This window comes from Serinus canaria, chromosome 8 (genome assembly GCF_022539315.1).
Source record: "Serinus canaria isolate serCan28SL12 chromosome 8, serCan2020, whole genome shotgun sequence".
NCBI lineage: Eukaryota > Metazoa > Chordata > Aves > Passeriformes > Fringillidae > Serinus > Serinus canaria.
Window position 1 is genome coordinate 29,344,607 of NC_066322.1, and position 27,031 is coordinate 29,371,637.

General features: G+C 40.6%; 1 protein-coding gene across 10 annotated transcripts in view; it reads right to left on the reverse strand.

Moving 5' to 3' along the window:
- Positions 1-27,031, reverse strand: part of CEP350 (centrosomal protein 350) — a 71,053-nt gene that overhangs the window by 31,340 nt on the left and 12,682 nt on the right. For 5 of the 10 annotated variants that reach the window (XM_030226306.2, XM_030226305.2, XM_018923455.3 and 2 more), the window contains exons 4-26: positions 26,357-26,471; positions 25,604-25,736; positions 24,016-24,593; positions 23,403-23,513; positions 20,888-21,001; positions 17,465-17,608; positions 16,008-16,663; positions 15,538-15,659; positions 13,255-14,306; positions 12,483-12,636; positions 11,167-11,321; positions 10,070-10,259; positions 7,828-8,048; positions 7,551-7,714; positions 6,705-6,815; positions 6,329-6,460; positions 4,729-4,907; positions 4,241-4,360; positions 3,637-3,803; positions 2,956-3,152; positions 2,253-2,437; positions 1,243-1,330; positions 752-898 (exon numbers count right to left, since the gene is read on the reverse strand). In XM_030226306.2, the coding sequence (XP_030082166.2) occupies positions 752-898; positions 1,243-1,330; positions 2,253-2,437; positions 2,956-3,152; positions 3,637-3,803; positions 4,241-4,360; positions 4,729-4,907; positions 6,329-6,460; positions 6,705-6,815; positions 7,551-7,714; positions 7,828-8,048; positions 10,070-10,259; positions 11,167-11,321; positions 12,483-12,636; positions 13,255-14,306; positions 15,538-15,659; positions 16,008-16,663; positions 17,465-17,608; positions 20,888-21,001; positions 23,403-23,513; positions 24,016-24,593; positions 25,604-25,736; positions 26,357-26,471 (5,235 nt within the window). The remainder of the gene's footprint in view (positions 1-751; positions 899-1,242; positions 1,331-2,252; positions 2,438-2,955; positions 3,153-3,636; positions 3,804-4,240; positions 4,361-4,728; positions 4,908-6,328; positions 6,461-6,704; positions 6,816-7,550; positions 7,715-7,827; positions 8,049-10,069; positions 10,260-11,166; positions 11,322-12,482; positions 12,637-13,254; positions 14,307-15,537; positions 15,660-16,007; positions 16,664-17,464; positions 17,609-20,887; positions 21,002-23,402; positions 23,514-24,015; positions 24,594-25,603; positions 25,737-26,356; positions 26,472-27,031) is intronic. The other 5 variants (XM_050977447.1, XM_050977443.1, XM_050977446.1 and 2 more) reach the window with 5 other exon arrangements.

Genomic DNA, 27,031 nt, shown 5'->3' on the forward strand with positions numbered 1-27,031 from the left:
AGACTATTCCAAAATCCTTTATAAATTGTGTTAGTGTAATTTAACTTGTAATCTCTTGATTACATGAAATACTGCTTCTGTCCACTTGCAGATTTAACTTCATAACCTCATTTTTATTTGACACATAGCTTTTAGCACACCATTTCTCTCCATAATTTAAGTTTTCCCCTAACTGTATCCAGAACAACAACTACAACAAAAAAACCAAACCCCAAAACAGAAAAAAGTGACCAAAACAAAAAGCCCCCCAAAGCAACAAACCAGAATTCAGCTACCCAAACAGGAAATCAACCTTTTATACAGTACTACTATTAAACTTATGTCCTCTCAAAATTTTGTAAGGAGGCAAGTAGAAGCAAGAAACTTAGCATAATTACCCTAACACACAGCAGGAAGTTTTGGGGTTAGTGCTTATATATATTTAATACTTTGGGACTGACAAATAATCAAACAAAAATCAAAGCCCGAATCTAAGCATCAAAAACTCACATTCCCAAAGTCATTAGTTCAGCTTGAGAATGAACAAACACATTTACTGCACATTTAAAGCATTTTATAACTTCTCCAAAGGTATTTCCTTAAATGATGTTCTTCAGAAATTAAGCATAAATTGCTGAGATAAAGGGGTGAGATCACTTCAGGCAGACAAAACTTCCAAGTGATAGGTCCAACCCAGTATCCTTCCATTCCTATAAACACTGAAGCTGCATGGTGAAGAGTGAAGACTCCAGTTTCTGTGCTGAACACTCACCAGCTTGTTTTCTCCTGCAGACTTCAGTTTTTCCTGCAGCTTCATGGTAGTCTGACGGATCCGCTCAATTTCCGCCTGCTGTTTAAGGATGAGCTGCCTCTCCTTGCGAGCAGCCTTGTTTGCCTCCTGGAGACGTTTAATTTCTGCCTTTTAGGTGTAAAAGATTCAGCATGAGAACACTGACAGATCTCTCTCTCAAGAACACACTCAAAGCTGCCACAGTGCCCTTGCAATGGGATTGACACGACTGCAGTTACATGAGGAAGGAAAGAACTGGAGATCAGTTAATCAGAGTCTCAACCATGAGTCTCTATCATTACAGAAAGAGAAGGACCCTTGAGAACTACATGCTGAATATGACTGAAATGCAAATTAAAACCTATAGGTAAGAAATGCTGCTGGTTCTCCATTCCTATGTTTACAGTGTCTGAAACCTTTAATGGGCACCTTTAATGGCTTTCAACAGGACTTTCCTAGAGGGCATCTGTTACCTTTTCCTGCTGTAATCTCAGCAGCAGACCACGCTGCCTCTTTCGAATGGGAGGCATCTTATCATCCTCTCCCTTGTCTCTAAAATGTCTGCAAATAGATTGAAAGAAAGAAGTATAAATAAAGTAATACAATTACTTTATAATAATAAATAATAATGAAGTAATATTTAAAAAGTGCACAACAGGCCTTTTAATTTTTAAAGGGGAAAAAAAAGTTTACTTTTCCTATTCTGCAGAAGGGTATATACCTTAATCCCCAGCATGCTCTGTGGTGGAATATTTTGCATTGTTTGGTCAGACAGGCACAGTAAAAAGGCCAGTGCAGGTAATAGGAGATCACACAAGAATGGGCAGAAGCTCTGCAGAGGTAGCACACTCACCATTTGAGAAACACAAAAGGAAGGACACTTGGCTGACTACCTAACAATCCTTTGTCAAATCCACAATAACAGGAAATTGTAAGAAAATGTCTGCTGAACAATGGTACTGTCATGCAGAGAAAATTACTGATTGCATCTGGCCCCTGCTGTTTACTAGTATCAGTGAGTACTTCAAGTGGACTTCAGGACAAAGCATATCTTAGATGGAAACAAATCACTAAGTACAACACGTATCCAGATTCACAAAATGTGGCCTGAGTCAACTAAAATGACTTCAGATACACATCAAGCAAAGAAAGATCAAACTGTTTGACAGTTTTATATCTTCCTGAATTAAGATGTGTAGAGGAATGGTTGGCAATTACCTCCTCTAACTGACAACAAACATCTGCTCTTCTACTGTTTCATTGAAATTCTTAATCAAACCCCATTCAATGTAAATATCAAAGCACATTTATAAAATGGGTCCTGTTCTTCCCAAGTCCCAGTAACAACTGTACAGAATACTGGATGTCAGAAGATTAGTTCAACCATTAATACTTAATAAGGGAGCAGTAAGGTGGAAACAAAACCTTGAAAAGTAGAAGGAAATGGTCAATCAGCAGTTATGTCTATTCAGAGCTGCCTTACTTTTTCTGGTGTTCCAGCCATGCCAGCTCAGCCTTGGTCTTCTCTTTGAGAGCCTTCTCCCGGAGACGGAGGAGTGAGGACTGATGAGCTGCTCGCATTTCCTCCTCCTTCATGTACTGCCTTACCATCTCCATGGTAAACTTAGAGAAACTGTCTTGTCCCCCTGAGAATGGCATGCTTAGCTCCTAGAAGGAAAGATAAAGTTGGCACAAAACCACAGAAATGCCATGGCTTTTTTTTCCAATTACAAAGTGCATGTCTGTGCATGTATATACACAGATACACAAAAACAGATGCAGGAAGGGAAGCTGGTTTTAATCTGAGCTTTGTGCAGACCAGCTATTTTTGCCCAGTGTGACAGTTTTGGGAGGTTCCCACTTTGACCAGAGAGATGAAACATGCTCTTATATTTCCTAGCTCTGTGTTAGCATAGTTGGAGGACTTAATCCACTTTTAAAACCCACCTCAAAAAGTCACTCCTCCTAAGCCACAAGTAGAGGCCTGGGTGGATTGTTAAGTCATCACACTTGTACAACAGCGACATACAGCATGATTCACACATCTCTCTGTTTTGAGATGCTCAGAGAACCACAGGGAGGAAAAGAACCCTCAACCCTGCAAACACAGCTAAGAACAGCTCACTTGAAGCTTATCAGCTTAACCATGTCAGCTCAGTTAATTTAATTTAACTTAAAACATCTACCTTGATAGACGACAGAGCTGTTTTGTCTGGGGACACCTCCTCATCAGAATCATCACGAGTGCCCCGCTTCTTCTCCAGATTATTTCTGCGATGACTCTCAGAGGGCAGCAAAGACCGAAAAGATTTTTCTTCAATCTCATCCTCTGTCATGGACTCATCAAATTTCAGGGAATACTCTGTTGCAACAGAAGTGGAATCTGAGGGAGAAATCAGGGAAGCCGCTTTCCACTCAGTTTTGCATCATGAATGCAGTTTTAGTCTGTCTCATCTAACTAATGTTAGGGGGTCAGAAAGACAAATAGGAGAAAACCAATGTAGAAAAATGGGTGTTTAGGAAGGAGTGATTTTGAGTTAGAAGACATCTATTATCCAGCTTTGAGAGACCTAACAGATTTGTGAACACAGTTACAAACACATCTGGAGTTGCTGAAACAGTTGGTGTTGTGCCTGCAGGCTCAGCACGTGAGCTTGTGGCTAAGCTAACACAGCAGAATCTCAAAGCTTCCCATCTCACTCTGCCATTCTCTGTTACCTCTTAAGAGACTACAATTCACCTGGGGCTCAACTTTCTTTGCACACTTTCCCTCATTTATTTCAGAAATTCATTCTGAAACAGCACCACCCTCCCTCCCTCTCCCCTCACCATCTTCAGACCCATCACGGACCAGCAGCAGAGCCAACCTTTTTCATCTGGCAGGGACAAAACACTGTCACTGGGCAAGGAATCATCTGCAGCAGTCTGAGCCTGCTCTTCAATACTGCTGGCTGTCTTCTCACGACGGGAAAGCTTTTTCTCATTCTCCTTAGAAGATGGAACTGAAGGGCTCTCCTGGCGGCTGCTGGTACTGCTGTGTTATCCAGAGATTATGGTTTTAAAAAAAGTTGGCACATTTCAAAATACTGCTGTTACATTGCTACTGTACACACCATGACCAGCATCATACCAATAAACAACATGTAGAGGGTTTGGTTTTGGTTTTAAAATGCAATTTGGCTACTTTAAAATTCCAAGTTTGATGAAACTACTGATTGTTGTTTTTATTCTAGCTTAAAATCCATGTGGTCTGCACATCCTTTACCTGGCAGTGAGTAGTGATTATAAACAAATGCAAACAAATTTTCTTTCATATTTTAGAAAAGTTACCAAGTTAGAAATTCTGTTTTAGAAGTTAGGAGAACTACAGAGGATAACATTCTTCCAGTTCAAGATCAGAGAAAGGCTGTGAGAAACTTCAAGGGATCTAACTAGATCAGGTAAGTGAACAGGACACAAAAAGCTTCTTACCTCTGATCATGAACCTTTGATCTTGAGGACTCAGAGTAACTATCAAACATTGGTGAGTATGTCTGTTTTGAGTCACCTGTCTCCTCTTTACCTTGTGATATGGCACCAGATTCACATTTCCTGGAAATGAAAAGCATTTGGGGTCAATCTGCATTGTCTTAAACATAGGAGTAATATAGTTTTCATCAGTTTACTAAAAGTAGTAACAGCTAAAATTTCTGCTAAAATATTTCCTAAAGCCTAAACTAGGTTCAATCATCCCACAAAACATTAAGATAATCTTTCTTCTACTCTTTTTATGTAGAATTTCACAGAACCAGTTAATGTCACCTTTGGTGTGTACGCTATTAAGGGCATAAAGATGGAATCCAGGTTCATCTTAAATGCTCACTCACTATGACATCTTAACATTTTCTGCAAGAATAGGTGAATCAAAACCTAACAAATCTTACTTCCCCACTCCCACGATGTGAAACATTAAGCCAAACCTGTTTGTATCAGCTCTGGCCCTCAGCTGCTTCATGAACTCTGAGTGGTGCTGCCGCTGGTGCTCAAACAGGGTGGAGCCGGGAGCAGCTGGGGCACTGACAGTGTCCCTTGCTGACTCTGTCATCTGAGTACAGCAAAAACATGGCAATACAGTCAGCTTATCAGCATCAAAATGCTTCTGGAAGAGAGAATAATCATTCTAGCAGGCAATTTAGTGATTTATAACGACTGTGTAAGACATGGGGTAACAATGGTTCGTAACAACATGTCAGTTCAGGTGGTAAAGGTGCATACTGCTCTGTGAATGCATATTCCTCCATACTCCATTCCTTTACACATAATAAATTACAGTGTGCATTTAAAAATATTCCCAGCACATTGTTGACAGATGTTTCTACTGCTGCATTCCAGTTAAAACAAATGGCTGTTCAACTGAGTACCTGGAGTCACTTGTGAACAGAGATGGAAAAGCTACTCTGCTGACCCAGCATCAGTGACCAGGTTATCCCCAGCAGCCTCTCCACCAGCACCTCTTATGCTCAGACTTCAAACTTCAATTAAAACTTGGAGATTAAAACCCTACACCAAATAAAAGCTTTCTTCTCTGTTGTTTCTTAACTGGTTTCTACCCACTACAGCTCTAAAAACTACAAATGCTCCTTGTCTTTATCCAAGACTTCACTACCTACTCTCAATGACCAATACATTGCATCTATTTGAGGTGTCTGAGCTTTTCTGCTCCTTTAACCCATTCTTGTCTACTCAAAAATTATTTAAACTTCACATATTTGGCAGAGCCCAGAACAAGTACATCAGTATTATTCTACAATTCCATTACTCATCATAAAACCAGCCTTGGTGAGCACCAACAGGTGCAAAAGCTGTGAAGAAACAGTTCGGTTCACACTCATCAGCCTTTTGAACTCCATCCCATAATACTGACCCACAGACACAGTGATTTCTAAACTGTGATGGACCTAGAGCATTTCTTGGTTACTGTGTTCCTTATCTATGTTTGAAGCAGCTGCTACATACTGGAAACAAGAAGTATAAAAACTGATAAACTGATATAAAAACCTGAAAACTAATAAATATTCTGTATAGCACAAGAAGAACAAAGGGATTCAAAACGAGGAGACTTCAAACTCTGTACCAAGACAAGAGCTTTGCTGAAGATTCTCCCTTCTCCTTTTTTTTAAATTTTATTTGTTCTTGTTCTACCTTCAGCAGTAAGCAAAATTGCAATTCTCTGCTTTTCTAATTTAATTTGCTCATGAAACAGATATAGGATCAATTCTTGATGGAGAGCAACTCTTACAAGCTGAAGATGCTATGTTCACTGTCATCAATCTGTCTCGGAAGAACAAACTTCTTAACAGTTCATTAACTGGAAGATCATAAGAACATGGAACAGGGATTTAAGGCTGCTGATTGACTCCTAAGTAACGATGCCAGAACAGCTCCTTTGAAGTCCTATCATTTGTCATGTTATGAAAGTGAAGAAGTTGTACCAAGAATGACACCAAACAGAAAATAACTTAAAAGGCAAAAAATAATTCACAGTAGTAAAATAGCTCTTTTCTCTCCCTGGGGCCTCACCTCACGGAGCTGGAGAGTTGCATCTGTAGAGAGCAGTGCAGGTTCTGCCTGTTTGGCTGCAGCCTTGCACAGGGGCTCCTGCCCAGCCTCCTGCCGTGACTGCACCAGCTGCTGCAGTGACTCTGCATGGACCTAGGCAGAAAACACAGACAGTTCAGCACTTCAAAATGGTCTGGCCATAGCAACTACAGATTTATTTCTCAAAATCTGGCAGAAAAAAGTTCTAAACAGGTCCTTGAGAGTTTCTTTTAGCTGTATTAAACCCTTTTGGCACTTTCATAGGTTAACAGGTTCAAATTAAGAATACCTGTAGGCATGGATTTACTTACAACATTTTGCCTCTTACACATTCCATATTTCTGAAGGGCAGCCTTACCTGAGCTGCCTTCTGCCTTGCCTCTTCCAGTTGTCTCTGACTTTCTAGAGCTTCTTGTTCAGCCTTGATTTTCCAAAGAGCCAAGTCCCGTTCATGGCGCTGCTGTTGTGCCTACAGATCAGGAAAACTAGTTTTAACCATGTAAGGTAAACATAAAGATGTGATTTGCCTCAGCCATTGGTTGCAACTACCTTCTTAAGGATCTGGATTTACTCTGCTGGGGGTGTCTTTTCTGCTGAACCAGAATTTTTAACCCACTGACCCTCTTCCTTTTTGAGGCAATGCACATTCCCCATACTCTTCCACCACAGTGCAGAAAGGAGTTTAGGAGATCAATTAATTCAACAAACTAGGATAAACAATCTTGTCAACATAAGGAAACTTCAGCCAAAAATACTGTTTTTGTGGAATAAAACAAATCATCCAGCCCAAACAACTACACTGCATGACACTGGAACTCAACATCAATCCCAGTAAACAATCATGCTTTTATCTGAAGAACACAACCAAAATAAGGAACACAACCAAAACAGTGATTCCAGCTAAGAGTATATTAATGACACATATTCCAGAGTAGCTACTTCCTTGGTGTCAGCTTAAAAGATAACAGACTTTCATCCTAAAATACGGCCATTATCAGAGGTGCCCCATCATGCCCCTTAAGATTTCTCTGAACTGCTAACAAAAGCTCAACTTGGCCTAGCTTGATTAATTTTTTTGCAAACAGAATCACAGAATTTCTACGTTGGAAGAGACCTTTAAGATCATCGAGTCCAACCCATGCAAATACAAGCAATAAAAGAAAAAAAAGAGAAATGTTAAGACAAAGAAGTATTTCCCCATTACCTTGAGAATCTGAGCCAAAGAAACACTCTCCTGCTGGGCAAGGGAAATGCCCCGTACCCGCTCCAAGTCCGAGAGCTGCCGCACGGACTCCTCGATAGCGCTCAGGTAGTTCAGCTCTGCTGACAGACGGTGCTGCAGCCCCGCGGGGGAGAAGCGCATGCACCCTGCAGGGAAACAAACACTGCTCACCCTTACACACCTCAGGGTCCCACACTAAAAACTCAAGGAAAAATGCTGTAGCTGCTCTGGCACCAGCACGGTTTTTACAAATACTCACCGCTCGCTGAGGCTGCTCCTGCTGCAGACCTGCTGGTTCCCAGGTCCCCGTCAGGGAAGGCCACGTTTGCCTTCAGCCCCGGGGCTGAACCTCCAGAAAAGCCAGCAGGTGACTTGACTCTTTCTGCTGTATTGGCTACAGAATCCAACTGCAACATTTTCTGGGAGCCGGAAGATGGGGAAGAAGTCGGTGTCTTCTGGGGTCTTCCTTTGTCTGAGAAACTGACAGTGAAACAAAAACCAAAAGGCGTTAATAATTCTCCTAGTCCAGCCATTTGATAAAATAAAGGAAAAACCTTGTTTTTTCATTCCTACACTGTTCCAGATTGCAGGGCAAGATGTATTCTATTACCATCCATATGGCAGTTGTCTTGTGTCAAGTGGGCAGTTTCTCCTTATCTCTCTCTGAGCGATCACAATCACTCCTCCCTCTGGGGGGACATCTGCTGATAACAGGCCACTGAATGTCCCTGCATGGCTGATAAGAACTACAGCATCCCATTGGGAGATGGGAGCCCAGAGGGAGGAGCCAAGCATTCCTACCCAGATAGAATCTGGAGATTCTGGAACACCAGCACATCATCCTACTGGATTTCCTTCCCAGAGGAACAGCAGCTGCCTCTTCTTCCACTGGATCTGCTGAGGAAGACTCCACCCTTTTCTGCAGGATCCCTGCTCCAGCAGAACCACACCTGACACTCCAGGAGGGCTGCAGCCACAATTCCAATGGGACTGCTACCAGCACCCTGACCCACAGGGTGTCAGGCTGAGTTCTGACTCTGTCAGTGTTGTTCTAGTGTACTTCATTGTTCATTTTATCCTTTTATTTTCTTCCCTAGTAAAGAACTGTTATTTCCTGCTCCCATATTTTTTGCCTGAGAGCCCCTTAATTTAAAATTCATAGCAATTCAGAGGGGTGGGGAGGGTTTGCATTCTCCATTTTCAGGGGAGGCTCCTGCCTTCTTTAGCAAACACCTGTCTTTCCAAACCAAGACATACACACAAACAGACCCATGCAAAGGGTGCAGTCTGTTCAGTTTGCACAGGCTCAGTCTATTTTCAGGAAATGCCTCATGAGAGGGGTTTTGTCCCTAAATCCCAGTTCAGAGTTAAGTTTTTCTAGAGCACCCTATTTTCCCCCAAATATTAAGCCTAGTTAGCACATATACAAACACACACATAAAAATTGAAAAAAAAAAAAACCCAACCAAACAGTATCTTCATGTTGTACATGACCAGACAAGGAGTTTCAGTGCCTCCTGTTAGGAGGCTGGCATGAGAAAGTTAGGATGCAGTCATCTGCATATGCATTTTAAAAAGTGAACAATTCACTATCAGCACATGGATGCAACTGAATGTGACAAGCCACTGCCCTGAGTCTTGATCTCTCTCCTAAGATGCAATGGAGACCAAAACTTGACTTGAACAATTCTTAAGATACTATAGTAACACTTTTTGAGAAAAGACATTTCATTTTAAACAGAGAAAATGATACAGATGCTTCTTAAATATACTATTTCAATTTTATTAGGCTGAAGATGATTAACAGTGGCCGTATAAATCCTTTGGGAAGACATTCTGCTTTATTTGCTCTATTTATCTTAGGAGGTCAAAGGACATTTCAAACCCAATCCTGGATGCCAGCAACAGCCACCAATAGAAGCCAATACTTCAGAACTGCTCTAAACCAACACAGAATGAGAGATCACTCATATTGTTTGATGCTTTTTAGAAAAAAGTGTAGTGAAAACTGAGTGCTTCATAACCATCTTCATTGGACAATTAGCAGAAAAACTGCATTTTTAGCTATACAAAAAGAGGTGTCAAGAGACAACATGTTTCCTTCTTTTTTTAATACACTCTTTTCCAAGGATGGGTTCATCTTTCAAAAAGCATCAACTCACAGAGCTGGATAGGCTTTGTGAGTATTAGCTGAACACAAGTATAGCCAAATTTGTCTGTGTATCTGCTGAAAAAAGAAAGGTGACTGCACAGGTTGAATAAATCTTGACACATCCCTAACTGACTCTAGAAGAGGGAAACAAAAACTGTATTTCAATGCTTAAGGCACAGAACGTGACAGGACACCAGCTTCATATTTAAAATACAGGGAAGAAATGTTTTCTGCATGCACATCCTACTAACATTTGGCCAGTTCTGTAACTTCCTTTTTGCATATCCAAATACACAGCCATTACCAAGCATAATTATATTTGCATAAAGTCTCATAACATTCCTGTTACCTCATCAGGGAGTGTCCAGACAAGTTTTCCAGTGTGCTGTCTGTATCTGGGTTCTGCTCATGCTCTTTATTAGAAATTCTACTGCTCAATAAGGATTTCTTAGCCTGTTGGGATCCCCTCTCTAATTCAGACAGTATTTTATCTTCTTCCACAGAAAAGTGGTGAGAGCTTCCATTGAAAACATCCAACCCTAAGAAGAAACAATAGTGTCAAAAGTTTGTTTGGTTCTACATTTGAATACCTTACCATCACAAGCCCCAAAACAATGAATTGAGAAGTTTTTCCCTGATAAAAGCAGCCTTTGAGTTAGAAGTCTATAGATCAAACAAGCAAGAAATGTAGAATTGGCAATGAATTCTCTTCTGTACATTGTGTTCACTGCCAAAACTGTCACTCAGCTTTCATTTCAGCACACTATCAGTTTAAATAAGGAAACTACATATTTGATTCTTTACTACTAATAATCAGAATACAGCCTAGCTTTTTGGGGGAAAGGTAAAGAATTTTGAAAAAATAATAAGAGAGATAATTTAGAATGCCTAATCCTAGTTTTGTCATGTTTCTATTGGCTTAAAACTTAGCTTTTTTTTATCCATTGCTTATATACTATAGGTGCACCAAGCCTCAAGTTTCTTCATGCCTTTGTAATGTACAGGTTACCACAGAAACTAATGTATTTATTCATTTGTGCACTGGTGAAAAGTAACTGTGGTCCAAAGACAAGACATTCAGGCAAATTTGTTCTCACCTTCACAAACATAACCCTAACTCAGAAGCCTATTTGCATTTTCTCAGTACAGAATCTAAGGATTGTTCCCACACAATATTAAAATTAACTTATTTACTATAAGGCTGGTTTGGAAAATGAAACTTTTCAATGCTGTTAATAACCTCTTGCTTCCTTAACTTTAAATTACTGTATTTTAAGGTTAGAGACTACCTAGGGTCGAAAAGAATCTAAGAAGGAAGCACTGGAGGAATAAATCAATCATTCTATCAGTATTAGATTACAGTTTTCAGATATGTAGTACTGCAATTTTCCTAACAAGAAAAGCCGTAATAAAAAAGGATCTCCCACAGCCTAGTGTTGCACTTACTTTCCTTCTTCCCCCTCTTTTTGGAGGAAGTAGATGAGCGGGAAGACGCTGCAGACCGGGGTCCAGACGAGTGCTGAGAACCAAGGGGAGGCTCAAGGGGAGACTTCCTACTGGGAATTTCTTCCTGAATGCTTGAATTACTGCTGCCACCAACACTAGAAAGGAGCACATTGATGGTGATTAAGGACTCAGAGCTCCCATGTTACACAAGGAAACTACCACATTTTGAACTAGAGACAGATGACTAAACTGCACTACTGAGCCCATCTAGAAAAGCATTGGTTTTGAGATTAAAAGCTATGACAGCTAAGGCATTGGGAAGTTTGATATGATATGGAACATACTGAAACATGCTTCCAATAACATGGAACACTAAAAGATGGATAACAACTGTCCTCTCCAATTTTAACTTTTAAGAGCTGATTGACTCCATATCTGAACAACATAAGAATGACTCAAAATGTGACTGCATTTCAGATAATCTCTGGGCATACAGATATCAGCTGCCAGAAATAAGAGCAATTTTAAATAAAGGATGACAAAAGACTTGCAAAAAAGAGATGCCAGTGCATCATACACTAAATAATACCAGCAGAAGAAAGAAGTTTTAATTAGAATAATTTTCAGTGTGCAGAGTGCCATTTAACTTCTTTTCTTCTGAATTATCACTGGTACAAACACACTTGTGGCCTCTCCCAAGCTGCCCAAAAGGTATAAATATAGCTCATTACAAAAAAGAGGGACTTGGAAAATTCAGGAAGTCATGTAGTAGACATGGAGAGTCTAGGATCTACAGTCTTCAAATTTCAATCTGAACAAAAGCTTTTAAAAATTCTTACAGACAGTTTATGTATCCATTACTAAGTAAGCACTGACAAATGCTTACTGAAAGCAATTACAGATTTACCATAAAGTTTTGAAGTACTGAAGGCATTTTCAGACTTAAAATAGCTTTTTTTCTGAATTACAAGACTACCCAACTGAGTATTATTGCAGCCACACAAGTCAGAGAATTTATTTTCACCAGACTACAAAGGATAAGAATCTTGTCTAAAGCTACCTGTCCAGGCTAAAGAGCAGCAAAAATTAGACAGGGAACAGGAATACTGGACTCTGGAACAGGAATACTGGACTCCATCTTAACTATGTTGGCTGCTCTATTAACTGCAAGGACCTAAGAAAGTACTTCATCACACTGACTAGCATAGTACATCAGAGCAGAAAAGATACCCAGCATATTATGAAACAAATATTGTATTAACTATTTTCTCTTGAATTCTACATTTTTATTTTTCTAGGAAGTCTAACACAGTTACCTGAGGTCACGTGAAATCTTTTTGTCTGTTAAAGTGCTGCTTCCCTGTGAGGAGGCAAAGTCATCCTCGTAAGAAGCCACACTCTCTGGAGGGCTCATGGCAGGGAGCAGAGGGCGCAGGAGGGCAGAGCCTCCATTCAGCCTTTCTTCAAACACTGAGGTGTGGGGAGAGAGGGGAGAGGACAAAAATTATAATAAATACAAACATACATTGAGTAGGTAATAGGAATTTAAATGCTCTCAGCCGTGAGCTGCGATGACTTCCTTTCAAACACAAACACAGCAGCACAGCTGTTTTAACACAATGGCAGTTTTAACACACCATAACAAGCAGTCTTCCTCTTTTTCTAAATTATTGAATTCTTTACTTCATTAACATACTCCAACCAAAACATTCTTGAACAGCACAGTGCTTTAGAGTAGAGTCATCTGCAGAAAATTTCATGTAATCATCTTTAAAGAAAATAATATGAAGGCAAAAATGAATTGAGAAAAAACACAAGACAAAAATCAACTTCTCAGGAAACACTCCTCCTCAGAATGAGAACCTCTAGGGCAGAGACAAAGTATTCATAAAAAGAGGAATAAATTTGTACAAAAAATGAAAATAAAAGAGCATCCAGCATTAGACAGTTGTAAATCATGTCTTACACAGATTCATATTTGAGACCCCTGAAAGCATATTCCTTAATGATGAAGTATGAAGTGCATGGAGCAATAGGACTGGGAAAACAGCAATTCACAAGAGCTTTGAGAAATGCTTCCATTTTTACCTTTTCCATGAAGTTGGTAATTCTTTGCAAAGATGTTGATGACACTGTGGGGACTTCCCTTTGCCAGTTCCTCCCAGGGCCCCTTGCTGTGTGTGTTGCTTGTCTGAGTGAAAAGCGGGGAGTACCTCTCAGCTGCTTTCTGAAACTCCTTTATGGGCTCAAAACCATTTCTCTCCCGAATGCAAAAATCCTTCTCCTTTAATGTCTCCAACATCTTCAGTGGCAGCTGCTTGTGCTGGCCTCCTTCCTCTTCTGAGAGGTTTTCATCACTCAGGAGAGGCCCTTCACTGATGGAGTCAATGCTGGACTCGTGAGGAGTAACGGCTTTGCTCAGAGGATATGCCTGGTTCTCATGCCCTGGAGAGTCCATCTGCCTCTTGGATAAATGTCCCAGGATCCCTTCATGCCTGTTAGCAGCAGGAGACCTCAAACCAAGGCTGATTACATCAGTAAGAGGTCTGATGGTCTCAGGCAGCTTTTTAAACTCGCTAAGGTTGCCTACCCCAGGAAGGCTGTCATCAAAAGTTGTATGAGACACACAGGCACCCAACATCCTTTGAATTCTGGCTGAAAAAGTATTTTCATTTTCCTCCCTCACAGGAGGACTCACAGCCTTTGCCCACCGTCCCTCATCCTGGTTTTCTTGCACAAATTCTGAGTTCCACGTGGTACCATAGTTGATGCCAGCACCAGCCAACTTTTTGGCTTCTGTTTCAATCCTGCTAGAAAGGGAAGCAGCTGTAGCTTTCAAAGCTTCAAGGCGATCTAATTTGCTCTTATACTGGCTGGCAGAAGGTTTTACCAAGAGGTTTTCCTGTGCAGCAGATGAATTCATGTACAACTGAGGCATCAGGGACCCCACAGGGGCAGAATGGCTCCTCCTGCTTGCCAACATGGCGTCACACTCCTTTGACAGAAGGTCCACCTGCTCCAGACTCCAGTGCTGGGAACAAGGGCCTCCACTTGAGCCCAAGAGAGCTTGTGGGTGGGGGAGCTGGACTCTTGGGCTCAACCTGTCTGGCTGTACCCAGGGAGGCTCCATCAGATCGCTCCTGAAATGAAAAGTCAACATATAGTTGATGATTTACACAAGTATTGATGTCTTAGATTAAAGCATTGTTGCCACAGATTTAATTTCAGGACAAAATACTTTTTGGTGGAATCAGAGGGGCACAGAATGGGACAGTAAACACAATGTTATTCAGTAAAAAAAACAACAAACCAAACAACCAGCACTTCCCAAATCTGAAATACCATTGATGTGTACTTTTTGTTTCAGGGTTTTAACAAGCTGAGGTTTTACTGTCAGCAGTCTTTTCCAAAAACCTCTTGACTCCAACAGGGAGAAAATATTTTTTTCTTTATCCATGTCCAGAACACTAGAACACCTCCAAAGTCCCCCCAAAAAATTTCTCCTCTGATGACTATGAAGGTCTCTGAACACCTTCTGCAGTCCTGTGAGTCACATCTCTCCTCATCTACTAGTAATTACATTTTATCTTTATGATGTTACATTAACAGTATTTACCATATTGTTCATTTTATTCTACACATGGTAGTACATGGCATTCCTTGAACTTTTCCAGAAGGGAAACAGGTCTAATTGCACTTACTGAGTCAAGAGTACAGATCCTGAAGCAAGTATACATTTAAGAAGCAGACATTCATTTTGTAGTTAAAAATGAAGACACTTGCACAACAGGATATTAAGGATATTAAAGATATTCAAGAAACTTCAGGATTTTTAGTTCCTTACATCTAAGTGTTTGGTCAGGCACCTTGACTTGCAGTAAGAAAACTTTGATAATACACTGAGCAATGCAAAACTGGGAAAGCTGCATGAAAAGAAATAGGGAAAGGCTAGTTTCATGCAGAAGCAGAGGTGTTTGGTACTTCATAGAGAGTAGCTAATGGCTGAATCTGAGACAATAGATCAAACAGAAGCACTGAGCAAATCAAGTAAGAAAAATCAAGAATCTTGTACAATGGCAATGGCAGAGGAAATAAGAGTGTCCCAATATGAAATACACATCCCACTGATGCCAACAAAACATTATCAGCAACAACTATTCACTTTATTTACACACTGGAAAATCAGCCATAGCCAAAATGTTCTTAGGGTTTCCTGCATCAGCTTCCTCTTTACTGCAAGGAAAATGCTGTAATTGACATAAAGACAATTACTCTCACTGGAACAGGAACTCAAGAGCCAAGGCTATTTTCTCCTCTCAGAGATGAAAGCAGGAGCACTTTCCTCTCTCCCCCAAGGCCCCATCTGCTCACCTCAGTAGCGGCAGCTGTGGTTCTGAAAGGGACATGTCACTGCTGGAAGATGCACTCGGAGGACGCTCCTGAGCCTTGTTTTCTTTGTCAGATTCCCCAGATGGCTGATAACCAGGTCTGGGCTAAAGATGAAGACAACCAGAAAAATGCATTTTCAAAAATGTGTCAGTGTTTAGGAGCTCTTGCCTCATTACAATTGAAAAGGCTAATATCCAGAATTCAGCTTCTCTTTAAAGTAGAAAGATGATTTTCAGTCAACTTTCTAGTAGGCCTTGCTGGGCCAAAAAGCAGCTACTAGCAAAGAGTCTGTGCATTGAAATCACTCTGTTTAAGCAAAGCTACACATTTTGATTTATTCTTTTTTCTTAACTGATAACCACCAGAACAGCACAAGTCACAACCTCCCTAAACATCTGAGCTCCTATTCCTGCAAACAACTGCAAGACCTTAAGTAAGTGAATCAGTTGTACCTGTGTTTCCTGCACCGTAGGCAGCTGAGGTGGCTCTTCTAAAAGTGTTCGTTCCAGCAAGAGTTTGGAATAGGTTTCCTGTAACCGTTTGGCTGCTGAAGGCTCAGGAGGAGGCACATTCTTCACTTTAGTAACAGCCTCTTTCTGCTTTCTGTAGAGCTCTTGGAGCCTTTTGTTCTTCTGCTCTGTTGCCTCCTTTTGTGCTTTCTTCTCTTCATTCTGCTTCTTCTTCCTCTCCTCCTGCTGCCTGATGATGTACTGTCGAACCTCATCGCTGTCATAGTGGCGTTTCTTAGAGATCACCTGAGGCTCCTCACTGGCTGCTACCTTGTCCGGTTTCCTTTTGGTTGGACTGTGGCTCCTCAGAGTTTGAGTTGGCAAAACAGATTTTTGATTCTGCTTTTCCACATCTGTCTCCTGCTTTGTACTCATGGAATCCAACTGCAGGTCATCAAGAATTCCACGTATCTCCACAGGCAGGAAATCCTTGTTTACAGAGGCATGATCTTCTTGGTTATCACCTGGAAGAGCAGCTTCCAGTTTTCTCAGATTGGTCTCAGATCGTACTTTACTTCTTGACCTTTCAGAACTTCTTGAAGAGCTTTTACGGGTAACATCCAATCTAGAATCAGAACCTGTCCTTCCAATGCAGCCTGCTAAAGAATGAGATGTCAAATAGGTCAGGTAACATTCAAATTTGGGAAACAGCTGCAAAAAGAAGGATGAGGGAGGAGTGCAGATGTCGCTGTAAACATGTCTTTGCTTCATGTGGTGTCACGGTCTGAATGTGGCAGCCCTTGCTCAGACTGAGCCCACACCCTTTCTACTCTCACCAGCCTCACAGAAAAGAAGCACAGCAGTTCCCAGCATGTCTTATTTGTCCTGTCTGAGATTCTGGATAAACTCTGAAAGAGGCTAGTGCAGGAATCAATGAATATTTATGATGCACATGGATGACATTATACTGTATCTAGAAGAACCACAATTCCTGTTAAATTGGGATGCTCAATCACAGCTTATGGATTATGCACAGCACACTTACAAAATTCATCTGGCCTGTGGACCACTGCTAGCCATTCCTTTCCCCAGTGGCTTCAAGAGGCAAAGACAGATTGCAGGTGGTCCAGTTTTTTGGTTGCAGCCTGTATCTAATTTTTTCCAGATACCCCAATTACCCTTGCAGCACATACCACCCCTCAAGTCCCATGTGCAGGGACCATGACACCACGAAAGGATCCATAATGCAACCAGGAACAGAGTTTATGCATGCCAGCCATGGTTGTGAGCTAAAATCCCCCCACCTCTCTCAAATTCCAGGTTAAAAATAGGAGCAATTTTGATAAGAAATTCTCCTATCTCAGAACATTCTGTCTCAGAAGTCTGCTCTAGTCTGCAGACATGCAGTGTTATATAATAAAGTAAAATGAAGTCAGTCCAGTGATAGAAGAACAACTTACCAGACTTGGCAGCTCGGTCTCGGCCTGTTCTGTCACTGGAAACAGCTCTTCTATCCTGTTCTATTCTGGGAGCTGGACCTAGGATCTTTTTTACCAGCTTTTGTCCCTCCCGCCAGGAGGATGCACTTATCATATAGTTTCCACCTTCAAAATAAAGAATAAATAAAAGTCAAGCTCTAGACAATTTGCCATAGTATCAAAAAGTATCATTGCAGCCATTCATCATTTCTGTACCATTCAATTCTGCATTAGTGGTACAGCTGCAGTTACACAAACAGCTAGAACACTGATGCCCTAGTGTAACACCCAAAACACACTGCAGCACATTAAAGCCCTACAAAAACTGATTTTAAAAAGAAGAACAGGTAATGCAGGTCTAAAGTATACAAACAAGCCTTATTAGGGACAGGGGTAATATTTCTAGAGCTGTTCACCACCACTCAAATATGGAAAATAAGAAATAAACATAAAACCAACTAAATTGTTGTGATGAGAGGAACAAAAACAAAGGTGAGTTATAAAAAGCCCTTAAGTTTCCTATCAAAATAATATTAGCTAAAACTCTAGGAAAAAAACCCCAAAACTACATTAAAGGTTTTTACAGGTAATTAATTGGTGAGATACATGTCTTGTGAGGAGGTTAAAAAATATCAAGCACCAGATGTTTTATACTAATGCTAATTCACTGTCCCTTAGCTGGGACTTCTGTTCTGGCACTGAAAACAGTTAAGAATAAACCCTATTAGCTAATACTTAATTCAAGGACAAAATACCTTGCAGGTGACAGAAACCCAATCAAAATGTTCTAGGATTATTTTATCATCCTACATATAATTAAATGATAGCACCTAGTTATGTGGCATCTTTACCTAATATTGGGTAGATTAAATGATAGGTTTAATCAACTCACCTTTCAACACACTAACTTCCAATACTAATTTTTTCTTTTAAATAATGATCTTAAAAGTGCATTGGAGAAAAACACAGTATAAAAAAGAAAATTTAATTAGGTAATTCAGATAATTAATGAACTGTAAATTAATCAGGCCTTTCAGGGGTATTTAATTGCCAGAAAAGCACCTTGAATATATAATTTGCAGTTGACTTTTAACAATTCCATTTCAGGCTCTACCTCCAAGTGCTTTGCCTAAAGAAACCCAGCCACTGCAGCATGATCTCACCACAGCCAAACAAAAAAGGCACTGTACTGGGCCCAAGAGCAGGATAGGATAGAAGACAGGATACCAACAATGTCAAGTGAAATCCAGCACAGCAGAATAATTGTTTTGGCAATCCCAGTCCTCAGTTTCCAACCCCCTTTCTTGTTGTTATTTTAACCTAGAAGTCTGCAGTGCACTACTGCAAGCAGAACTCCTTGCCTGCATTGTAAATTATCCAAGTATTTTATAAAAAAATAGCTGTCACTTGAAACATGTCACTGCAAGCCTCTCTGAAACAGAGGCATCAGCCAAAAGGGTTCTCCTGCAGAATTCACTGTTCTCACATTAGTTCTGTGTGTGTTTAAAGAGCCAGTGTAAAGTGTCATCTTCCATCTCCAGTCAGCTGTTTAACTCCAGCATGCCAACGGGGCAGAACACGAGCCATGGCTATTAATAGCCTTGGCCATGGTAAGCAGTTTCCTACTGCAATGACTGGAGGAGGATGGACTAGCATGGACATGACACTTAGAGCTGGTTCTTGTCTTCCAGGGATTTCAGGCCATCATTTTACATGGATTTAATCCATTATAACAGGGGGTGGCTTTGTAGATAATGGAGGGGCTGGAGCTTACAGCTGTTGACTCCCTTGAAGGCAGAGAGAACTTCCTCCCAAGGGAAAGCAGAGGAGTGGGAACTGATCTTCTCTCCGTGGTAATCAGTGACAGGACCCAAGGGAATGGCCTGAAGTTGTCAGGGGAGGGTTAGGTTGGATATTAGGAAAAGATTCTTCATTCAGAGGGTGTTTGGGCACTGAACAGGCTCCCCAGGGAACTGATCACAGCACCAAGATTGATGGAGCTCAAGAAGGGTTTGCACAACGCTCTCAGGCACAGGGTGGGATTGTTGGGATTGTGTTGTGCACTGAGATCCTCCCTCACTTGGAACTGTCATAAATATGTAAGACAGCTGAGTGTGATTCCTTAGTTAGGGACTGATCAGCATAGGAGGGAGTAAATCCATGCTTACCACTTGAAGTATTAGCATTCCTTACCACAAAATATTCACAAGCAGGATTTACAGCATGCAGAAGCACATATTCACTCTCTAAAAATCCTTTGTAGTAATTTTTAAAGCTGCTTTTTATTTCTATAAAATGTTTACAGATAATGGCTCACTGTACATAAGGAAAAACAGAATACCTTAAGAGGGGTTCAAAGGGTGCCTGAACTTGCAAATATTTAAAGAAAAGAAACTGCTCTGTGTGTGATTGCAGCCATAGCTACTCACTTTGTATGAAAACTAAAACCAAATATGAAGCATATCTGGAAGTCTGCCTAATTCTTTTGTTGCCAATATCAAAGATTCACACTGCTGGAAAACTAAGAAGCACTGTCAGAATTCCACATGTGTTTAATTTTATTTTCTTCTATAAGGCACTGCTCTACAGAAACCTGCTTGCATCATCTTCTCTAAATAATTAAATTTAAACTATATTGAACAATCAGTGGAATTGACAGACAATAGTGGGGGAAAAAAGTTATCAGTTGGTAAAAGAAATAAACATTTATTTAAAAATATCAAGATTTGGAAGACTATTCAGGCAATGTGTGTTTACATTCTTTCACCAACTGAAAAAGCCAGGAGCGAGTTAAACCAGAACTGAAGGTGCAGAATAGCAACAACTTGAAACGTGGAAGAACAACGACCAGAAAAAAACCAGGAGCATCCTGTTCTCTGCCTCCCCACTGAGAAATCATCCCAGAGAACACCTTTGACAGCAGCCCCTCCTCACCTGATGGGAAAGCAACTCAGCAACTCCCACTGGCACTGATTTTAATATCATGTCTCAACATTGCTGACTGAACCATGGGTCAGGCTTTAACCAGCTTCATCATAGCCCAAACAGAGACAGGATCCAGAGCAGAGCTACTGCTTCTTTTTGTCTGCATTACCCTGACAGATACCTGAGGATACCTCTCCCCGCAAGAAACTCACACTCTGCAGCAGTTTCCTGAAGGTACACACAGCAAGTGGAAAGGCAAAAAATTAAAAAAAAAAACACAAAAAAAGTGCACAAAGCCACCAACCAACAACAAAACCACACACAACCCCCAATGCACCACAGTGTACAAACTCACTACAACAGCACTGTTGCACATCTAAGAAGGCTTTTAAAGGAATGCACTTCTGTTTTTCTTTCTTGAGACAAAACTCATCTCTGAAGGACATATAACAATCCTCCCTCCACAGCAGAAATAGTCACCTTGTTTGGACTCTGGACTTGACAATCGTGTCAGTTTTTGCACTTTCCGCACGGGTCTTGTAGATTTCTTCTCTTTGTTTCTCTCACTAGATTTTCCTTTCACTGTTGAACCCTCTAAAAACAAACAAAAGCTGTTAAGTGATATCCCACAGGGGAGGACGTAGAAAAACAAGCTTGCTTCAGCATTTGAAAAACCAGAAGTCAGAGAAACATAACAGAATTCACTGAGTTTCCCAGATTATGCACCCAGATCAATGACTTCCAGTCCAGTACTTTAAAATCCTCACAGAATTTTGAATCAAGGTCTGTTTACCTATGCACTGGAAGGCAGTGAAGCCACAGCAATAACATAGCAGATATTTACAAAGTTAGTTTTCAATTCTAAAAGAAATGTTGTCAGTTTATATTAAACACTTGTTGGTTCTCTTCTGCTACATTTTACTGCTCTAATGCTCCACAAGGACATGTAGTTCCTGAACATGAGGGCTGCTGCTTCCACATTAATGCATGACAGCACATTCAGCACATCAGGAACTCTGTGGCCACTGTTACCACTGTTTTTTGGTTCCTCCTCGTTAAAGAATGGGATCAGATAACCCAAATCAACCAAGATGGTGTTCAATCCCCTCTATGGACAGATCTGAAGCTTTATGTAGATGCCATTGCAAACATTAAGAGCCCCTAATTTCAAGTGAATCAACTTTCTGATGGATGTCCATAGAAAGCATCAGAGGCAGAACAGGAGGTCATATTACAAAGACGTAAGAATGGAATTTTTGGAGTCTTTCTCACCCTTAGCACCCTTTCCTTACAAATTTTCTAGCTGTCTTTAAGGCTGACAACAAGAGCAGGTAATACAATCAATGCACTGAATACCACAAGCCTCAGTGAATGCATTTGCAGAACGTTAACATCCTACTCACCTCTTTTAGCAACAAACAGCCCTTTCCTGACTCCAGAAAAGTACAGGCTGTTTCCCACCCTGCTCCTACTACAGCAATCCTAGTATGGCAAATCCTGAACATCTTTAAGACAAAATTACTGGGAACTTGGGGTCCATACAATATCCTTTAGCCTAACTGCTATACAAAGATGAAGACATCCTGTATGGTCTATGCTTATACATAACAATATTTTTGTTGGAAAGAACAGTGCTGCTGTAGATAGTAGAGATACAACAGATTATTTCAGCACTAGAGAGCAAAGAACAGTTCTGATACAACTGACTGTACACACCCAAAACACCACATGGTGTAAATTTAATACAAAAGTAACACATGGATAGATAATCTGACAACCTAAAAATACATTTAGAGTACATATTATGTGCAGCACCAGCATTTGTTTACTAGCAATCAGCTATTCAGTATAATCTCTTCAGCTCAGAAAGGAGACACGTTCCACAACAGCTGTTCTACACATGGCATCAGGACAGAAGGGTGGATCAACACACACACACAGCTCCTTCCTTTTGTAGGCACTGGACACATGATCCAAATGCCTTTTAATTGGATCTCTTCAACAAAGCTTTTTTAAAAAATTGAATTTCTATGAACAGCTTGTTATGCTTGCCAAAATTTAAAAAAAAAGCTAGTGTAGATTAAAAGTCTGTGGAAATTTGGCATTAATTTCACAGACTGATCTGAACAGGGCAAAAAAATTTGCAAAATATTTTACTTGAAAGGAGCATCTCTTCTTTCTGAACTATTTTTTATGAGTGATTCCATAAAAAGTCCTCAGTAACTTATTGAGTTCTACAAGGATAAAAGACAAATTGGTTTATTACTACATAGATACCCACAGACTTAAATCCCAATATATTTTCCTTCAGTCTTAAATGTTTTGAGCAAAGAGAAAAGTTATTCTTAACAAGCAAGCTCTTACTGCAAAACCAGAGGTTCTCTGGGGTTTTTATTTTCCATTCCCTTCCATTTGTTCACCTGATCTCTTCCCCCTCTCCCAGCTCAGTCAGAGGCAATTCAAGCTTACAGCACTTGACTGTAACCAGCCTAGCAAATTAAAAAAGCACACTTGGGCATCCTACTCCTGCTCACCCACAGAAAAGAGCTGCCAATGGAACTGCAGTTTTTCAGAGTGAAAAATTAATAAAGATTGATTCTTGGAGCAGTACATTTGAAAAGAGAAACGAAAAGTTTGTCCTTTTAACCAGGAAATTGAATCATGCAAACATGCATAGAAAAGCCACAAAATTAAACAAAAGTTATTCTAATGGAGACTTTCCTTTTTTCCTGTTTTGAAGAAATGCCATTACTTGGCATTCTTTTCAGTACTGTTTTTTTGTTAGAAGTATTTGAATGAGAGAACTGGGAGAAGGACTAATTTTGTTGTTGTTTTAGTGTTCAGTAAATTATTCCTCCCGTGGAGAGAATTACAATGTATTCAACACCCATTCCTTCAAGTTTTTGTTCCCATGACTTTGTAGACTTGTACAAAATATATTTCAATGCCTCTTAGAGAAAGTTTTGTGGTTTAATCAATTCTACTTGTGGCTCACCTTTTAACTGGAGTGCAATATCTCTGTAAAGCTCCTGACTAACACGAAACTCGTCTGCATGCCAGATCTTTCCATCTGGAGTGCGAATCCTTGTTTCGGCAGGATTGAAACCTGAAAGTAAACAATTCAAGAGCTGAAAATAACTCCATAAAATGTAAATACAGCTTTGTTAGAGTGGAAGGGATGGGAAACTGCTAAGCAAAAAAGTAACTATGTGAATTTTTAATGCTAAATTAGAAGAAAGCAATATACCAGCCTGCACTTACTCACAGTTGAAAACCAGCAGAATGGGTGAGGATTATTAAAAATGTGAAAGGCTTTTTCAATAAGATCTGAGACCATAAAAAAATTATTGCAATCAACCCAAACACCAATACAGCAAGATTCTTTTTATAGTAATTCTAAAAAGACACAGGAAAAATTTCAAAGGAATTCACACTTCTGTAATTTAGCAAGAATTTCTTTTCACTTGTGATCTGTGATGAAACCATGCACCCCATATTGCCCAAAGAGAGCTATGAGCCAGTTCCATGCATTGAAATGCTGTTCAGTGGATTGAGCTCCGCTCCCTCAGCCTGTACAGCCAGCAGGAAGGGGATCTGCACCTCCATACCTCTGTAAGACGGAGCAGCAGGCACAGCTGTCACCTTCCTGACCTTGGGGGTCACCGTGTTCTCCACGTTAGCGACCACGACAGGTTGCTCAGCATACCCCAAGTGCTGCCCTCTGCCACTGAGCTCCTCAGAATGCTCCCACTGCTTTCGGATCCTCTCCTTCAGCTTCTCCAACTTGGCATCGTGCTGCCGCTGCTTCAGGATTTCCAGCCTGTGAGCACTGCAAATACTCGTGGCAGAAGGGGAAGACACTTTCAGTTCACTGTCCTGGGACGTGATACTCTGAGAAGCTCTAGTGCTACTTTCATCTCCCCTGGAGCCACTGGGTTTTTCTTCTTCCAGTCTTGAAAGTGCTGCAAGCCTGGGAAAAGGCTCGTTATCCTGCAAGGCGTTGATGGTGGGTCGGTCATTCAGGTACCTCACGATAGTCTCGTCTGCAGCAGAAGGGAAGGGGCTGTCAAAGGCTCTGCTGTGCCGATCCCGCTCGTGTGCCACACAGCCTGGGAGTTCACTCTTCCCTTCTGCTTCACTCAGCTCCAAACTAGACAGCAGCTGCTTGGCCTCAAGCTGGCTAGAACTGTGATAAGACAGAGAAAATATATAAATCTCTGATGTAACAGAAGGGGAAAAAATTCACCATCAGAAACACAAATGTAGGAGCTTCAAACTCAGCAATCAGCACATTCATCAACTAAATGAATGACTTCCTCTACCCTGGCTCCACTTAAAGGCAAGTTCTTTTAAAGTCTGATCACCTTATATTTATTAGTGCAAGTCTGATCAAACAAAGAGAGACATCTGTTCAAAATTTCATTTGTTGCACTCTGTCTGAAAAGAACTATATATAACACTGAAGACTAGAAAATCAGCAAGCAGTAATGTCATCCTTCAATTTAAGAGAGAAAAGCCTTAAATAACAAGCATAGAACTTAGAAGAAGCAAAATTAGTACATGAGCTACTCAATTAACAAAATTGACCCAAATCAGGGGTCAATTGACCCCTGTCAAATGCAACAAGGACCACCTCACAGCTGACTTAGGTAATGGAAAAAGAGACCAAAATTTAGGTGTCAGAATAATTAATAATCACGTTCTATGGCCCTCTCTGTGTTCTGTACCACTTTTGTTCCATGAGAAGTTGTTCTTATAGGAGTTTCTCACATTCACAAAAATGTGACTTTAGTACTAGCTCTAGTACTATAGTACTTACTCCACACTATCTTGGTAACATATTTGGGTACATATACTGAAGAACTAATGAAACAGCTGGAAAAGCATAAGGAAATAGTCTTTTTCCTTCTTATTACTGAAACTAAATACCTATCAAACCCATCAGGTCACTAATTCCACAGCCATACCACTTGATGATCCAGCCTCATTTCAAAACAGTTGACTTTAAACTCATATTCACTAAACAAAAAATAAATTTGTAATATTTACTAAAAAGTCCAACAACACATACTGTCATGTGGGTAGGTGATGGGAGGAAGCAAACCATCACTTCTGAGGAGGTGTCAAAAACACCACTGTTAGCTTAAGTCTAATCTTAGCATGTTTTTCTTCAATAGTCACTATCCCAGCACTAACCTGTATGAAGCCAATGGCTCACGGAATTCCACACGACTGCACTTTTTCACATTGCTTTCCAGAGTGGTTGCTCGAAGAGGGCTGCGTGAGGACTTCTCCTTGCTTGATTTATTTTGGCTGGAGGACCGGGAACCTGAAGCAGAAAACAGAGAATGCTCTATGGATCTACCTCTCCAGAAAGAGAAAGACTATGTCAATGATTCAGCCCCAGGAGCTTTCTTGGGTTTGAGCAGCTCTTTCTTTCAACAAGCTGATTTCAACAACTAGCAGCAAGGCAGTAAGTGCTTGAAACAATGACCATACTTAAAGAGAGATAATAATGCTTAAAGATTAATTTTAAGTAATTAAATCTGTGAAGTTGGCAGTGTTGCCACTAGAGGTCGATCTGTTCTTCAGTAGCACGCTACCAGAATGCTCTTAGTATATAAAATGAGGGCTTATTTCCTATAGGCAAATGCTCTCCTTCAGTCAGACAACAGAAGCATCAGATTTAGCAAATTTCCTGTCGGAGTGGGATATCACTGCTCACTCACAGCATGGGACAAGTCCTGTCACCCCCTCTAACCAAGAGACTGGGATAGAACACTCTCCTTCCTGAGCTCAGGGAAGGAAACATCAGTCTCTTCTGGCAATGAGAGTTTCAGGAATAAAGACCACAGGCAGGAGACAAGCTGGGGGCAGGGAGAACCCAAGCTTTCCCAGAATGCAGTGGCTTTATGCTGCCTTACATGCTCTCTCCTCAATAATACATACTCTTCCTGCTGCTCTTCCTGCTGGCACTAGCAGAGGGCTTCTTGGCATCCATGACTGAATCGAACACAGCCGTGCTGGTGGGAGCTACTTCCAATTTGTTCTCTATGTGACGTAGCTAGAATTGGAAGATAATGCATATTACAACTTTTTCAAGCTATGTTTTTACTTCCCCCCAAACATGACAAATTTTTCCTTTTTCACATCGAATCAAATTCCAGGCAAAAGCAACTTCCCATGGCTGACATTGCAAAACTACATGGTCTTACAGCCAGAAACTACTATTAAGTTTTCTTTAATAAGATTATCTAAATTAGGTTTTGTTGCATAGTTTTTTTCCCTTAAATAGGCTGTTTTGAAAATATTAATAACATGCCATTCAGAGACTTAATGCTTGGCCTGAATGAAATATTAATTCCACTTGGAAAAAATTCTGTAATACTCCCTTATAAATGGAGCATGATACAAATTCCACATGTAAAACCCCACACTGATGCTCAGCTACTGAGAAAAAAGAGGGACAAGGCTATGGGAAAGAGCTGAATTACATGCAAACCCAAATTGCTTGGCCTCACTGAAGCCAGGTTTTAGACACTACTACATCATCTTATGCACCTATGTTAATTCCCAAAGGAATACAGCAACCCCAATGCTCAGAATGGAAAATTATTAAATACA